This window comes from Myotis davidii, unplaced genomic scaffold (genome assembly GCF_000327345.1).
Source record: "Myotis davidii unplaced genomic scaffold, ASM32734v1 scaffold292, whole genome shotgun sequence".
In the NCBI taxonomy this organism is placed as follows: Eukaryota; Metazoa; Chordata; class Mammalia; order Chiroptera; family Vespertilionidae; genus Myotis; species Myotis davidii.
Genome location: NW_006285042.1, coordinates 988,160 through 1,005,878, shown reverse-complemented (window position 1 = coordinate 1,005,878; position 17,719 = coordinate 988,160). Strand labels below are relative to the sequence as shown.

The 17,719-nt window shown below is 40.7% G+C and overlaps 1 protein-coding gene across 1 annotated transcript in view; it reads right to left on the bottom strand.

The window, feature by feature from the left end:
• Positions 1–744: 744 nt before the first annotated feature.
• Positions 745–17,719, bottom strand: part of POLQ (polymerase (DNA directed), theta) — a 92,739-nt gene continuing 75,764 nt past the window's right edge. Inside the window, exons 27-30 of the mRNA XM_015558478.1 lie at positions 11,541–11,665; positions 8,084–8,237; positions 2,162–2,277; positions 745–1,710 (exon numbers count right to left, since the gene is read on the bottom strand). Coding sequence (XP_015413964.1) covers positions 1,597–1,710; positions 2,162–2,277; positions 8,084–8,237; positions 11,541–11,665 — 509 coding nt within the window. The 3' untranslated portion in view covers positions 745–1,596. The remainder of the gene's footprint in view (positions 1,711–2,161; positions 2,278–8,083; positions 8,238–11,540; positions 11,666–17,719) is intronic.

The window sequence follows — 17,719 nt, the reverse complement described above, 5'->3', positions numbered from 1 at the left end:
ACCTATATGTCTGCACTCATATTTGAAGAACACTCATAAGTAAATAGATTGACCTTTCTCTTGGGCTGGATCTCAAGGTCACCAGAATACTGACAGCATGATAGCTTGTCTCTCTGAAAAACATGGTACAGGTGAATATGGAAACCTTAAGAAATAATGACAGAACTTCCCTCTTCCCTCTTCCATCTTCTGCCTGATCCCCCTCCTCCAAAAAATACATGTCTGAGGCTCTTGTGCACTAATATCCAATTACTGACAGTGTATCACACTTTGTTTATAAAGCAACTGTATTTTTTAAAAATTCTGATTAATAAACATAAAAGAGCTCTTTTGAGTCAAACCGGTTTGGCTCAGTGGATAGAGAGTCGGCCTGCGGACTGAAAGGTCCTGTGTTCGGTTCCAGTCAAGGGCATATACTTTAGTTGCGGGCACATCCCCAGTAGGAGGTGTGCAGGAGCCAGCTGGTCGATGTTTCTCTCTCATCGATGTTTCTGGCTCTCTATCCCTCTCCCTTCCTCTGTAAAAAATCAATAAAATATATTAAAAAAAAGAGCTCTTTTGATAACTGATTGAGGACATAATTAACATTTCCTATGTTTATAGAGTTGAGTAAACTACAGAATAAGTAATAAATATGTAAATATGTAAACTACAGAATAATAAGTAAATATGGGACACTGGTTTCTGATACTCTTAGACCAAACACAATTTAAAACTGAATTACTGTTAGGAAGTTTCTCATAAATACATTTTATTTTAACATAAAATGGTCAGTTATACATCTCTGACTGGGATTATTAAAGTACAATCTTACAGGGTGGGGATTCTAACAATGCCACAAACACAGACACACACTAAGAGCTGACAAGAGGGTTTTTCCTGCTCTGGCCGTATTATATTAACCTGCAATACAGATATCTGCTCTTACAGGACAGGAGATCACTTCAAGAGGTAGAGCTTATTTTATACCTAAGTGCTGCAAACACATTCCCTGCATGAACTGAGAAGAAAGGAAGAAAAAATAGCATTTTATGAAAATCCAATTCCTTGACTGCATCAATATCAAGTCTTACCACTTTATAAAATTCGTTATTATTTAAAAACACTACTTGAGTAGTCTTAAATTGATATTGGAGAAAGGTCACACAGAAGGCCTAACCCTGGTGGCATATGTGAAATCAGATCCTGATGTGCCTGTGGCTCCTGTTGGGAGTCTGTATCACAACTGTCTGAGTCCTGGAAGGGCTGGAAATACCCCTGAGGCAGCGGCTCCATCTTTCTCATGCTCCATCCAGACAGGTGAGGACTCAAAGTGCTAAGTGCATATTTCGAGCTTATGTGCCGAACCTGTTTAGTGCCACAGTAAATGATAAGAGGCAATTTCACAGATACTCTTTGAGAGTGAATAGAGTCATTGAACTACAGAGAATAAACTCTCATACACATTTTGAAACTCCCATATAAAATGACTATCCTGAGTCCATCAGGACTTGAGGTTTTCTGTTTTCATGAAGTAGGTGAAAGGGTAATCTGTTCTCTCCAGGTACTGGTACCTGCACGGACTTCCCTCTCAGGAGGCCTTAACCAGCTGTATGTTCACATATCAAAGTCCTTCAGCTCTCCCCAGCTGGCACCTATTTTCACTTTCACTTTCAGTTTCACAGAAAGTTTTAAGGCATTTTCCATTTCATTCTTGACAATCTGAGCAACCTAGGGGTGGGGGGATAAAAAAGAGGTTAACAAACTCTCTGCCTAATCAAAGAATGTTTCCCAGCCTACCCACCGAGATAACAGGCCAGATGGGAGCTCTTCACCTGGAGCTTGGAAGTGACTTCTAAAGAGCCAGGCATCCCAAGTCTGCACTGACCAGCAGGAGCTCTGCCAGTTTCAGCTAGAATGCTTGGAGCTTTGAAACCCTCAGGACAAGACTCCAGATTCTCATCCCACTTCTCCCAGACAAAAACATCCCTACACCAGGAATTTCTTTAACAATAGTATGACACTGTGCACTCTTAGTTCTTTCTAAACCCTTAAGGACCCAACATTGATGTAGCCATCGTATGGCTGGGGAAGAGTTCCAGAAACCTCAGGCATCTTAGCCTGACCCATACAGCGTCTGAACATTCAATAGAATGGAAAATGGAAAACACTGTAAAAATACCTGAAACACATCCTCTTCTGCCACTTCATACAAGAGTTCATCATGGAGTTGAAGGATGAAGAAGCCTCCTCTGATTGGGCGGAACATCCCTTGCAGTTTTCTCTTTGGCAACAATCCTACCCCATGGAAAAAAGTAGCAAACTGATAAGTATGTCATTTTGCCATTGGATAATTTTTTTATTTATATTTTTAGAGATCTTGAGAAACTTTGGAAAATTTTAATTACCAGATTAAAACACATAAGATTTAGAACTATCAGGGAACTAATTACTTGCTGGCTACTACCCAGCCCAACTATCAGGTAAACTAAATCCCATCACCTTCTTCCCAGAAAGGAGGAGTCTAACAAAGAAGCCAGTAAATGAAGTTTGAAGAAATCTGTTCAAAACTCTGGTTTAATTTATTTCTCAGATACCTCTTCTCCTTCCATGGAGTCCCCACTACAGCTTCTCTGAGTAAAAACACCAGAGCAGTATGGGCCCTGATTCCTGCTCCAGCAAAGTGATCTGGTGTTGTCATTAGGCAGTGTTTTCTAAGAAGGACACCTGCTGCTATTTTTTTGTGGCCAGAAGTATCACTATTGTAGAACTGGTGCCTCCCCAATTGGACCCCATACTCTAGACAAGTAATTCTAAACTTCAGGTCCAAATGTGGACTTCAGAGTATGTGTGAACTCCTTGGCATTGGATGTAAGAGTCTATGTCTACATTTTTCTGGGGAGATGATCTATAAAACCCATGACTCCAAAAATGGTTATAAATCACTTCTACTAGACTTAGCTACTATTTCCTAACCAGCTGGGCCTGGTGCTATAGATTATGCCTCTCTGATCACTAAAATAAGGTTCAAAATTAATACCTTTAAAGCAACTGCCTTTGTTTGCCCTTATGTTTGCAGTCCTTCCTTTCTGCCATACAATTTCCTACTTACCCTTCAGGACAGCACAAGTAGCTCACCATCTCCTTCAATACCCAGTGCTTCCCTCAGAGTTCATTAGTTGTCACTATCTGCAGCCCATGTTTCCCCAGAGGTGGCTCTCAAAGGTAAGAGAACAAATGCAGATGAGGCCATGGCAGGCTGCCTCACACCAGGCTGCAGAGGCTGTGCATCTGTTTTCCAGTTTGGCTGACATCTGATGCGCCCCACTGGGCCCCACTTATCTCACAGCATTAGCTGTCCAGATGCTCTAGCTTTTCTGCTTTCTCATCACCATACCTTTGTCCTCTTCATTTCCCTTGGGTACTTGGCTTCTGACCCAGAATGCATGATCCTCCTGTTCCCTGTGTGGTCTGTTTCCTCAGGTTCGGCTTCCTTTGATCCCCCTGACCTGCTACTACTTTTCACCCAGCACGATACCATGAAGCCATCCTCAGTTACATATCTACTTTGCCTCCCACTCATTCTAAAGGCTGTTAATGTCTACATCAGGGGTCCTCAAACTTTTTAAACAGGGGGCCAGTTCACTGTCCCTCAGACCGTTGAAGGGCCGGACTATAGTTTAAAAAAAAACTATGAACAAATTCCTATGCACACTGCACATATCTTATTTTGAAGTAAACAAACAAAACGAGAACAAATACAATATTTGTATGTGCATGTGGCCCGTGGGCCGTAGTTTGAGGACCCCTGGTCTACATCCTCACTTTGACACTGCATCACTCTGCTGTGGAGAGTTGTGCAAATATTTCCGTCAGGGCTCTATCTTCCCATCCTTTCCATAAAGTTTAACATAAGTTGATAACTTTGACTTCTAAACCCTTCAAAGCATATACTACAGTGTTATTACTCAAATACTTCTCTCTTTCTCTCTCTCTCTCTCTCTCTCTCTGTATATATGTATGTATGTTTGCCAACATACATACTCCCACACATAAAATGTTGAATGATCAGCCTTACATATTCTGGGGGGCATTGAAGACAAACTAAAAAATCCTAATTTGATGGGCAAATAGGTTTTTTTAAATCTATGTATTTTTATATATAAGTGAACATATTTTTATATAACTGGCTGTATTATTCTCTATAATATATATCTCTTCTAAAAATAGCAAATTCCATCATCAAGAGCTGATCTATACCTTTTCTACCCTATCTCAAGCAGTTTATTCTTACCCTTTATGCCTGAAACCTTCTTAACTTCTTTCCAGGAAAATTTAAACATGACTGCAGTCATAGTTTGATAATCTCAGTGACTGTGAAATGGTATTTAAAGCAGAAGGATGGACATGAGACAAAGAGAGAAGGGAAAGTTCTATGTACTTGTTAAAACAAGAAATAATCTATCTAAGCAATAAGGAGAGAACTTAGAGAAAATATTTTGAGAACAACAGTAAGAAAAGATGACAATATTGGCAAAGAAATATATGTGATAAAGAGGTGAGCTTAGTGTATATTCCCAGACTTTAGAGAACAAGGAAGGTCATGAACAGGTAAAATCAACATGCTCTTCTGTTGTGCTCTGAGGACCACAGTGAGTCACCGAGACCCTTTCAAAGCATCTGCAAAGTCAAAGTATTTTCTTAACAACATGCAGAAGTTATTTTCCTTTATTTTTTTTTTCAGTGCTTACCACTTAATATGGAAATGACTAAATATATATTTTTAGGAGGAGAAACCAAGATGGCGGCATAGGTAAAAACCGGAAATTGCTGCCTGGCACAACCACTTCAAAAATACAACTAAAAGACAAAATGGACATCATCCAGAACCACAGGAAGGCTGGCTGAGTGGAAATTCTACAACTAGAAGGAAAGAGAAAAGCACACTGAGACTCAGAGGAGGTGTGGAAGGAAAGAGCAGAGGTACGGAGGCACACGTGGAAGGGGCTGACAACTGAGGACACGGTTGTCTTTTTCAATCTGGAGGGAGTCTCAAGCTCTCAGCTGCTCTAAACTCCAGTTCCAGGCGAGTCTATGGGGACCCAGACTCATTCGGGGAGAAACTGGACTGCCTGGCATTGGTCGGAACTCGAGGCCGGTTTTCTCTCAGAAGTGCTTGCAGCGATTACTGGGACACTGAGATGCGGCACCTCTTAGTGTCGGACTGAGGATCTGCCATAGCTGTTTGCACCACCCTGTTGATTCCCTGAGAACCCGCCCCACCCAAGCTGTGTGCAGAGGCTTTAGCATATGAAAGGCCTGGCCCTTTGCAATCTGAAAATTACCTAACAAACTGCAGCTGGGTAAGAGAGACCCAGAACTTCCAAAAGAAGGCCCAAAGCCCCACAGCAGCTTGCATTGCTTCACAGCTGGGTCTCATCTGGGCACCTCCAAATCCCAAACCAAGAAGAGGAATCTGCAGATCTCTCCATAACTCCTTCTGGGTAGCCTCAGGCAGAGACTAAATTAGCACCTCCTTAGAGATCCAAAAGCCAGTGTATCCAGTGGTCAGAGTGGGACCATCCAGATTACAACTCCTCAGATCCATAAGGGACACACTCAGGGAGCAGACTTAGTGAGCACCAAAGCCCCACTGAAGCAAGTCTTGCCCCATAAGGGTGCCTCCAGCACAGAAGTCCTCTCACTGCAGACACAGCTGATTCTCATAGCCAATTGGCCTGGAGGTCAATTCCTCCCAGTGATACCTACAACAATCAAGGGTTAACTACAACAAGACTGTGCACAAAGCCCACAAAGGGGTGCACCAAGAGTGTCCACCTCAAGTAATTGGGGAGGCTGAGCCACTGGGCCCTATAGGACACCTAGCACAGAAAGCCACTCTATCAACACAGGGAAGCAGCCAACATGCGAAGACAAAGAAACAGGTCACAAATGACAGAAATGGAGGAAAGCAAACTACTGGATATAGGGTTCAAAACCAAACTTATAAGGTGTTCCAAGAATTTTCTAGAAACCACCAATAAATTTAGTGAGACCCTCGATAAATCTAGTGAGACCCTCGAGGATATGAACAAGAACCAACTAGAAATTAAGCATATACTGATTGAAATAAAGAATATTATACAGAGATCCAACAGCAGACTAGAGGATCCCAAGAATCAAGTCAAAGATTTGAAATACGAAGAAGCAAAAAATCACCCAACCGGAAAAAAAAGAAAAAGAAAAAAGAATCCAAAAATATGAAGATAGTGTAAGGAGCCTCTGGGACAACTTCAAGCATACCAACATCAGAATTATAGGGATACCAGAAGAAGAGAGAGGGCAAGATATTGAAAACCTATTTGAAGAAATAATGACAGAAAACTTCCCCTACCTGGTGAAAGAGATAGACTTACAAGTCCAGGAAGCGCAGAGAACCCCAAACAAAAGGAATCCAAAGAGGACCACACCAAGACACGTCATAATTAAAATGCCAAAGAAAAGACAAAGAGAGAATCTTAAAAGCAGCAAGAGAAAGACAGTCAGTTACCTACAAGGGAGTACCCATACGACTGTCAGCTGATTTCTCAACAGAAACTTTGTAGGCCAGAAGGGAGTGGCAAGAAATATTCCAAGTGATGAATAGCAAGAACCTACAACCAAGATTACTTTACCCAGCAAAGCTATCATTCAGAATTGAAGGTCAGATAAAGAGCTTCACAGATAAGGAAGAGCTAAAGGAGTTCATCACCACCAAACCAGCATTATATGAAATGCTGAAAGGTATCCTTTAAGAAGAGGAAGAAGAAGAAAAAGGTAAAGATATAAATTATGAACAACAAATACATATCTATCAACAAGTGAATCTAAAAATCAAGTGAATAAATAATTTGATGAACAGAATGAACTGGTGAATATAATAGAGTCAGGGGCATAGAAAGGGAGTGGACTGAATATTCTCGGGGTGGGGGACAGTGTGTGGGGGTGCGGGAAGAGACTGGACAAAAATCGTGCACCTATGGATGAGGACAGTGGTGGCGGGGGTAAGGGCAGAGGGTGGGGTGGGAACCAGGTGGAGGGGAGCTATGGTGGGGGGAAAAAGAGGAACATCTGTAATAATCTGAATAAAGATTTAATTAAAAAAATAAAATAAAAAGAAATTGAAAATATTTACAACTAAAAAAATAAAAATAAATAAATAAATAAATAAATATACATTTTTATCCAAAGTCTTAGTAGTTTGGTTTTACACCAAGTAAATTCACCAACAGGAAACTTGAATGTAGTTCACTACCTTGATCTCTTTTTTTTCCCCCTCATAATGTTTTTTTATTATGCATTGAGCATTAAGTAGTACTAGATTATGAAATAATCAACATATACAATATCATATATAGCATTATCTTCTAAAGAAACTTGAAAATGCAATTTAGTAGATATAACCCACATAAACAAAAGGTCTTTGGATTCTTAATAATTCTAAGAGTGTAAAGACAAAATGAGACCAAAATGTTGGAGAACTGCTGAGAAATCTACACTAATAAAAGAGAAAAATGGTAACTGGCGTACGACGCTACCCTTTTCCTTGCCTAATCAGGGCTATATGCAAATTAGCTGCCAACGGCATCAGGCCTGGGTGGGGTCGGAGCCGGGGATTGGGTATGATGGTCCCCTTGCCCAGGCCTGAAGCCTGGGTCAGAGGCGTCAGGCTTGGGCGGGGTGTGGAGCAAGCGATCAGAGGGAGATGGGGTCCCCTGACCAGGCATGATTCCTGGGCCAGAGGCCTCAGGCCTGGGCGGGGGTCAGAGCCAGTGATCGCGGGGAGATGGGGGTCCCTGTCCAAGCCTGACACCTCTGGCGGAGGTGTGAGGCCTGGGCAAGGGGCCGATCCTACAATTGGAGAGTGATGGGGGTCAACGCCTGAGGGCTCCCAGTATGTGAGAGGGGGCAGGCTGGGCTGAGGGACACTCCCCCCGCACACACACACACCCAGTGCACGAATTTCGTGCACCAGGCCCCTAGTAATATATAAAATACATCTCCTTTTCATTCCTGATGCAATAAATCTCACCATGCTATAGCAGGGCCTCACTTATGAACAAACCTGTTCTGTCACCTTGGAGCATAACCTCCCGATGACCATGGGATTTGAAGATTGACTGGAAGGTCTCTAATTGCTTCTGAATGTTGACTGTGGCTATTTTCACAATATCGGCCGCTGAACCTTGGACTGTTGTGTTGATAGCCTGACGCTCAGCCTATAAAAAAACAATAACAGGCTCTCGTCAGACGCACAACATGGTTTCATACCTGCTTTTAGCACCCTGATCAGTGCTTACATCTGCAACCAGACTGGAAATCTGGGCCAAGAAATCACCAATTAAGCAGCATCTAAGAACAATAACTGGAATGATCAGGGCTCCAGACTTTGGGCTGTCATCCTCATGATAAACAGAAGGTCAGACTGCTTCTGTTTAGAAATATTCAACAGTCAGGAACCAAAAACTGTACCATACTTAGAATATACTTAGTAGCTCACACTTATTTTATTTTATAAATATATATCATCAATGTTACAATGTTACAGCTGTTCTAAATTTCCCTCTAAAGAACCTATATTTCAAAATAACTCATATTAATCCTAGACATAAGTAGAATGTCATTTTTTGTGATGTGAGTTGGAATGTTCCAAGTATATCCCCCATATCTGGGGCCTCATGGTTGTATGTAGTTTGCTCCTGGCAGGTCTGCAGCCCTTGGGTATGAAACAGAGCTTTTTGTGGGCTGCTAGGATAATCCTTAGGTGTTAGTGCAACTGCAGATCTTAGCTCCCTAGGTGTTAAGTTAGAACGCCCTTAAATGATTGCTGCCATGAGCTTCTTGGCAGGCAGCCATAGCTGCTAAAAGTGATCATCCTGGGGCAGGAGGGATGAGGTCTGGGTTAATATCCAAAGTATAACCTATCCATGAATATAGTTCCTGTGTCCCAAAAGTTCTCAGTAAATGGAAAGAGTCTCCTCGCAGGAGGGAAGGAGGGATCTATGTAACTTGAGAGGTGTTCTCCAGTTCCCTGTCTCCTGGGTACACTTAACTCCTAGCGCATTAAATACCTGCTAAAGAGACAGACTTTTAAAAAAAATTAACTTTCCTTTTGCCAAATGTTGATGAATCCACTGTAAACTCAATCGGTTGTCACTGTTTAAAGAGTGACTGAATTTCAGCATCCTACTGACCCCTTCCCAGGTTGAAACTTCAGGTGGTGTGCTCTGTTATTGTTACTACTTGCTGCTTTTCTTTGTGAAGTTACACAGACCTGCCCATTGCCATGTAATTTAAAGTGTTTTTCACGCTAAAAGGATGGCCTTGACTTGTTTTGGCCAATGAACTGTGAGTAATACTGACGTGTAGCGCAAGTAAGAAGGTTTGAAAACTATCCAGCATTGTCACTGAAAGGCCTGTCCCAGAGAGGGAGTCTTCCTTTATTCTGGATTCCAGAGTGAAGAACATATGGAGCAGAACCACAGCCAACCCAGAGCCAAACTATAATGTGAATTTAAAATAAAACTGCTTATTATGTAAGCCACTGAAATTTTGGGGTTGTATTCACTGACATATGCAAGGAAAACTATGACTAAAATATATACTTCACTCTCATGGTATTGTACTTCCTTGATTCTCTTCCAAAATAAGAAAAGTTAAAAAAAATAAAAGAAAAGAAAAGTTAGCAATCTTAGCTTTGTGTCTCACAATCCAAGTCCTTTTATGACCAGGGCTTTTCATAGGCATAAAAAAATACAGGTTTCTGATCATGGGAGATCAAGTCATTAGAACCAACCATCTGACTGATAACAACTGGAAAAGCGGAAATGACTTCTTTTTTTTTTTTTTTGCAGATAATTGTGCAGATAGAATATCTAAAAGTATCTATAGATAAGTTATTAGAATATGTAATATTTGCAAGGTTTCTAGACAAAGAAACAACAATAAAAACAATTATATTTCTTTGTGTGAGCAGCCACACGTTAGAAAATGTAAAAAAGGAAGGAAAAGAATAATAAAATAAAGATGCCATTTGCAACAGCATTAAGACTTTTCAAATACCTAGCTGTAAATCTAATAAGAAACATATACAATCTCTTCCCCAAAACTACACAATGTGATTGAGAGAATTTAACAAGACTTAAAGACCTAAATAAATGAACAAATAGATCATGTTCATGGGTTGAAAACTCAAATTTATAAATATGCCCATGTCCATATTAATCCCATCTTCATTTATGAATCAAGACAGTCGCAAAAAACAACAACAACAACAAAAAAAACAACTCAACAGGATTCTGTGTTTATGTGGAAATTTACAAGCTGCTTCTACAATTTATATGGAAATGCAAAGAATCAAGAATAGGCAAATATTTGAGGAAGAAAAGAACAAGGTAAGAAAACTTTGCCATATATCAAGACACCTTACAAAGCAGCATATCTAAGGCAGTGTGGCACTGTCCTAAAGGATGAGCAAATACAACAGACGAAAGTAATGTGTACAGAAACAGAAACATCCATAGTATTTGATTTGTGGCAGAAGTGGCACCACAGAGCAGTGAGGGAAAGCTGTCTTTTCAATAATTTGAATTGAAAAGACACTGGGGGGTATGGGAGGCTAGGGAGAATTGTATATCAATGGGGGAGGTAGGGGACCCTGACCCTCAATCTCTAATAACATGAAAATCAATTGCTGGTTGATTATAGATATAAATGTAAAAGGCAAAACAAAAATTTCTAGAGAATATTTTCTTGATGTTGGGATTAAGAAAGCTTTTTTCAACAGATTAAGGAAATCACTACAATAATATAAAAGACTGATAAAATAGAAAGATCTGAACTAAAATAGAAGCTTAAATGCTCAGATATATAGAATGCTTTTATGAATCCTAATGACTTCAGGAAGAGATTTTATTCATAATTTGAACAAATATCATCAATAAATCTTTGTACTGATGTTAATCTCAGAAGGCATTGGCAACCTGGTGTGATATGACAAATTAGCATATGGTATGTAAAACAAAGAACAATAGTAAATGTAAGAATTAAGTTTATTTATAACTTATTACCAAAGCTAATAAATAACTAGCTTACTGAAAACATCTTTAAATGAAGTATTATAAACATGAGCTGACATTTACAGTAGCCTCCCAAAGACTGGCAGGTGCCATCACTTCAGAAATCCTTCATGGAACACAAGACCCAATTAATATATTAGTGATCCTTCTAAGGGACATTAGCAGCAGTTGCCTTTGTTGAAAAGTATATGTCAATCAGAGGGAAGGTGAGGGTGGGTAGGTGGGGAGAGATTAACCAAAGAATTTATATCCATATATGCACAACCCATATAGTGCGGTGAAGAGACAATAGTGTGGTGAAGGCCTGGGGGTGGGGGGTATGGAGCGGGTCATTAAGGGATAGAAGGGGGACATCGGTAATACTTCCAACGATAAAGATAAATTAAAAACAAAAGTATATGTCACTGAAATTTTAAGTAAAAAATCCAGAGAATTTCAACATACGTGAGCTTTATGATAAGGGTTGTTGTCTTTGATTCCTGGTAAATATCTACGCCTTCCCAAAATGGTCTGAACAAACCCATCTCTTTTACAATTCTTCACTGTCTCTTTCATGAAATGATTAATCCCTACAAAGAAAAAAAAAGAAATGAGTACAACTAAAGTCATTCTTAATTTCATTCAATAGTATAAGCCAGTCAATGAAGGAAAAATACCACATGATCTCACTCATCTATGGATAATTAAGACCATTATACACTGATAAGCAAAAATAGATACAGAGGCAGAGCAACATCGAACAGACTGTCAAACTACAGAGGGAAGGCTGGGGAGGGTTGGGGGCGGGAGAGTAAGAGATCAACAGAAGGACTTATATGCATGCATATAAGCATAACCAATGGACACAAGACACTGGGGGGTATGGGAGGCTAGGGGAAGGTCAAGGGAAGAAAAAAAGAGAAATATATAATACTCTTTGTAATACTTTAAACAATAAAACAATTAAAAAATAGTTGCAATATAAAGAAATATACCAAAAGTATAGAGACTATGCTTATCTAACTTTATTCATATATGCAATCTCTGCTTTCTCATAGCTCTGCTCATCCTGAGTAATAAATACTATTGTCTCCCAAACTGAAATTCCTCACTTGAGGATTTCTGTTGTGTGGCTGACACAGGAGAAACATTTGAGGAAAGTGAGTGATAGGAAGAAGAGAAAACCCTGCCCTGCCAAGTATGGCTGGTGGTGATATGTGACCACTAGCATGAAAGTTCAGAAAGCAATCAGGCTCTTAGCCTTTTCTCCTTAGGAATTACTGTGATTTTGTTGAGTGAAGAGCAAATAAAAGGATGAGATTTAAGAAAGCTCTACAATTTCTCTTACCTGACTCTGTAGGAGGCCTTCTAATATTTAGAGACTGAAAGAACTACTTAAAAAAACACACAATGAAAACAAACAAACAAAAAACAATGAGCCGGGCTGGGCATGGCTCAGTGGCTGAGCATCAACCTATGAACCAGGAGGTCACAGTTAGATTCAGGTCAGGGCATATGCCTGGGTTGCAGCTGGATCTCCAGGGTGGGGCGTGCAAGAGGCAGCCGATCATTGATTCTCTCTCATCATTGATGCTTCTATTTCTCTCTCCCTCTCCCTTCTTCTCTGAAATCAATAAAAATATATTTAAAAATAAATAAATAAAAACAATAATGAATTCTGAGATATAATCTACATACAGTAAACAGCACCCATTTCAGGTGAATGATCTATAATAATAAAAGCATAATATGCTAATTAGACCGGACAGCTGAACAACCTTCCGGATGTCATTCTGGACATCCGTCCTGACAAAGCCGCAGCAGCGGGGGTCGAGGCAGAGGCAGTTGGGGCAATTAGGCAGTCAGGCGGGCAGTTAGGGGCAAACAGGCAGGCAGGTGAGCGGTTAGGAGCATTAGGCAGGCATGCAGAGTGGTTAGGAGCAATCAGACAGGCAGGCAGGTGAGCAGTTAGGAGCCAGCAGTCCCGGATTGTGAGAGGGATGTCTGACTGCCGGTTTAGGCCTGATCCCACGTGCACTCGGGAGTGGGGGGATCCCTCAGCCCAGATTGTGAGAGAGCACAGGCCAGGCTGAGGGACCCCACCGGTGCACAATCGGGGCCAAGGAGGGACGTGGGAGGTTGGCCAGTCGGGGAGGGACCACAGGAGGGCTCCAGGGTGTCTGACGTGTCTCAATCAGTCCTGATCAGCCAGACCCCAATAGCAAGCTAACCTACTGGTCGGAGCGTCTGCCTCCTGGTGGTCAGTGCAGGTCATAGTGACTGGTCAACTGATCGACTGTCTTCCCCCGGTGGTCAGTGCACATTAATGCAAGCAGTTGAGCGGCCTTACCATATCATTAGCATATCATGCTTTGATGGGTTGAATGGCCGACCGGACGACCAGACACTTAGCATAGTAGGCTTTTCTAATACAGGATATTATAGTTTTTATGTTCTTGAAAATCATAAAAGATTGAATTATACTGTATGTTCTCATTTGTGTCTGCCTTCTTTTGCTAAGTAGTATTACATCACAGAGATATACCAAACTCTATTTATTTATAGTCATGTTGATAGACATTTGGACTGTTCCCAATCTTGGGCTGTTATGAATAAAACTAATATAACGTTCATGTTCAAGTCCACATGCTAACCTGACAAGCTCAGGGAAGGCCTGCATGGCGGTCATGCAAACTCAGAGACCTAAGGTAACCACAAAGGATGGTCTGAAAGTAACTTTAACTAAAAGCAGTCATGGTGGGTAGTTACGTCCTAGGCTGGTATCTTCACTGACAAGGTCAAACTTTACCTTAAATGAGCCCATCTGTCTTTTTGCATCTATGATAAGAAATCCTGGATATATCTGGATAACTTGTAACTTCCCTTTTTCCAGACCCCTTGGGGCACAACCTAATGTGTCTGTCTGGGCACCAGGGCAAATACCAGAAATTCCTTCACTGTATTGTTATCAGGTTAATTATTGACTGTTAAGTATCCTGCACCCACCTAAGTATGTACCTATCATTTTACTGTTTATCCAATCCCAGAGATCCCCCCCACCCCGCCTTTGTTTTCTCCCCCCTCTCTAATCACCAATGGATTTCATGTAACCCACCTACATCACCTCCTTTGATTGCAATGTATAAAAATAGATGAAAAACCGCCACTCTCTGGAGCATTATCCTAATCCATTGAGATACTGCTTCCTGACAATTGTTGACAGTTTGGCTCAAATAAACTCACAAAAATTCTTTACCAGTTTGAATGTTTTTACATTAACAAGTGTTTGGACATATGTTTTCATTTTTCTTGGGCAAATGCTCAATAGTGGAATTGCAGGATCAAATGGCTTAGTCTATGTTTAACTTTGTATGAAAGAGCCATACTAATTTCCAAAGTGGTTATACCATTTCACAACTCTAACAGCAATGTTAAAGAGATATAATGTTTCTAATTTTAGTCATTTTTCTTGTGTTTTTTAAAAAATATGTTTTTATTGATTTCAGAGAGGAAGGGAGAGGGAGAGATAGAAATATCAATAATGAGAGAGAATCATTGATTGGCTGCCTCCTGCACGCACACCCACTGGGGAGAGAGCCTGCAACTGGGGCATGTGCTCTCAACCAGAATTGAACCCGGGACCCTTCAGTCCCCAGACGTATGCTCAATTCACTGAGCCAAACCAGTCAGGGCTCTTGTTGTTTTTGTAATAGCATTTCTTTGTGGTTTTAATTTTCTTTTCCCTGATGACTAACAAATGATAACATTTGATGTGGTCATTCATCTATCTTCTTTTGTGAAGTGTCTGTTCAAATGTTTGACCTTTATTTTATTGGATTATTTGCCTTCTTAGCATCTATATATATATAAAAGCCCAGCAACTATTATGGCAGAACAACCAGAATGACCAGACCGACCGGTGGCTATGATGTGCTCTGTGGGAGCGAACCAGCCTGATCCAGGCTACGATTGGCTCCCCCAACCCCCAGCCGGCCTGGCCCCTGATCGCCCTCAACACCCCAATCAGGGGCAGGGCTGGCTGCCAACTGCCCATGGCACCTCCCCCTGGGCAGCCTCCACCCCGATCGGCCCCCAATACCCCTATATCACTACCTGGCTCCCTGGTGCATGTACATTTAGTACAAGCACAAGAAAATAATTATCAGTCCCTTCTGACCCTGACCATAGTCTCCAGAGGGCTCTGCTAATACTGCAGCCAAGATGTGGAATTCTCCCTCCATGGCCTGCAGCCCCAGGAGACCTTCCAAGTTAGCCAAAAGGGCCCTTTGCTGAGGAATGTAGAGAGGCTGGGTGGGGATTTTGTGAAATTGTAGTGCCTTGCAGATTAGGTGAGCTTTCAAACTTTCTTTAAATGGGGCAGCGAAGAAGACCTGTAGGCTGCCAGGAACAACAGTAAAGGGTAGGCACATTAAAAAACAGAAAACCTTTTAAACAAACAGATGAAGATCATATTGGGAAACTGAGAGTAGAACCTCAGGAAGAATGCAAAAATCATTAAAGGGCCAGGATCCATCTTGATATACGTTTGAAAACAACACATAAACAACTTCATCTCATGGCATGTGAAATGCAAAACAGTTCTGTTGTGGGTTTTCTTTTGGCCATCCTTAAAGTATAATTAGATCCAGCTGGAGGAAAGCTATAGCTTCCAGCATTAGACCCCCTGGCTGGCCCCGCCCCCGATCGGCCCCCATCAGGTTGGGGCAGACGGATTCCACCCATGCACAAATTCGAGTACTGGGCCTCTAGTTGTGTTATAAGAGTTCTTAAATATTCTGGATGTAAATCCTTTGTCAGATAATAGGAGCTGTAAATATTTTCTCTCAGTCTGTGGTTTGCCTTTACATTTCCTTAATGGTGTCTTTATCAGTATTTATCTTTTCTTAAAAAATATTTCTACTGATTTCAGAGAATAAGGGAGAGGGAGAGAGATAGAAACATCAATGAGAGAATAATAGATTGGCTGCCTCCTGCACACCCCACACTGGGGATTGAGCCCGCAAATCGGGGCATGTGCCCCCACAGGGAATCAAACCATGACCCCTGGTTCATAGGTCAATGCTCAACCACTGAGCTACACCAGTTGGGCTATCAGTTTTTATCTTTTATGACTCAGTGTTGTTATCATCTAAGACATCTTTGCCTATCTCAATGTCACAAAGCTTTTCTCCCGTTTCTTCTGGAAGATTTATAGTTTTATAGTTTTAGCCTTTACTTTTAAGACTATGCTCCATATCAAGTTAATTTTTTAATATAATGTGAAAAAAAAGCCAAAGTCCACTTTTTTCCCCATACTGGTACCTAGTTGTCCTAGATATCGGTGGTTGACAAGACTATTTTTCTTCCAATGAATTATCATAGTAACTTAGTTGAAAATCAACTTGCCACATATGTAATAGGTCTATTTCTGGGCTCTTTATTGTGACACATTGTTCTCTATGTCTACTCTTATGCCTACCTTAATTATTGTAGTTTTATAATAAATTTCAAAATCACTCAACATTGTACTTATCCAAAAAATGTTATTCCAGTCCCTTTGAATTTCCATATAAATTTAGAGTCAGCTTATCTAATTCTGTACAAGAGTCTAATAAAATTTTCATTGGCATTGCACTGAATTGTCATCATAACAATATTTTGCCTTCTAATAAACTCACATGGTAAACCTCCCATTTATTTAAGTATTCTTCAGTTTCTCTTAGGATTGCTTTGACATTTTCAATAAAATATTGAAATTATTAAATTTAGCCTAAGTATTTCATGTGTTCTGATGTTATTATAATCTAGTGACCCGGTACACAGATTTGTGAACACTGAAAGGAAATTAATTAGAAGGAATATGTTAATATCGCTATTCACCCTTTCTCTGTAATAGAAGTGTCAACCAAATTCATGATCGACAATGACAGATCGAAACACACGCATGCGATTGGTGCCAGCAAGAACTTTATATGTATCGCACATGCGCAAGTCAACTCAGCCTTTTATAAATATAGAATAAACTTGCTTAATTAGACCTGCCTTCTGATTTAGCTAAACTTTTTCCAGCCCAGTGAAGCACCCCAACTTCTCTTTCAGGTAATTGTCAGCAACACAGCAGTAAATATCAACACAAAACAGATTATTATTGTAGATCACACAAAGAGAACAAAGGGTAAAATATTTAACTTAGCAGTGTTTGACTATATTCTGCACAGTGAGAAAACCTGAAGTCATTTTTAAGTTCCACCATTTCTTACTTCTTTTCAGTCGGCTCAAGTTTCTAAACTTTCTAAATCTCTGTTGTCTTACTAATGAAAAGAAAATAGGATTCTACCAAGTCTACTATCTACCACTTCAGGACTTCTGTGAGTATCAAATGAGATGAGGCATGAGAAAATGCTTCACAGACATTTAATTAGAGTGTAAAATGTTTGCACATAGCTATAAAGAAAGAAGTGTTCCTGGGCTGAAGAAACTGCAGGGAGGCTAGTCAGTAGGGAGAGGAAGCCGGGTGTTGCTATGTGACGTCATTACCCAGCACCCACAGCAACCATCTCTGGGCTGGGCTGGGCTGTGGGCCACATTTTGTGCCATGGGGTCTCGGCAGCATTGGCAGCAATTTGGTGGGCTGTCGCCCTGGG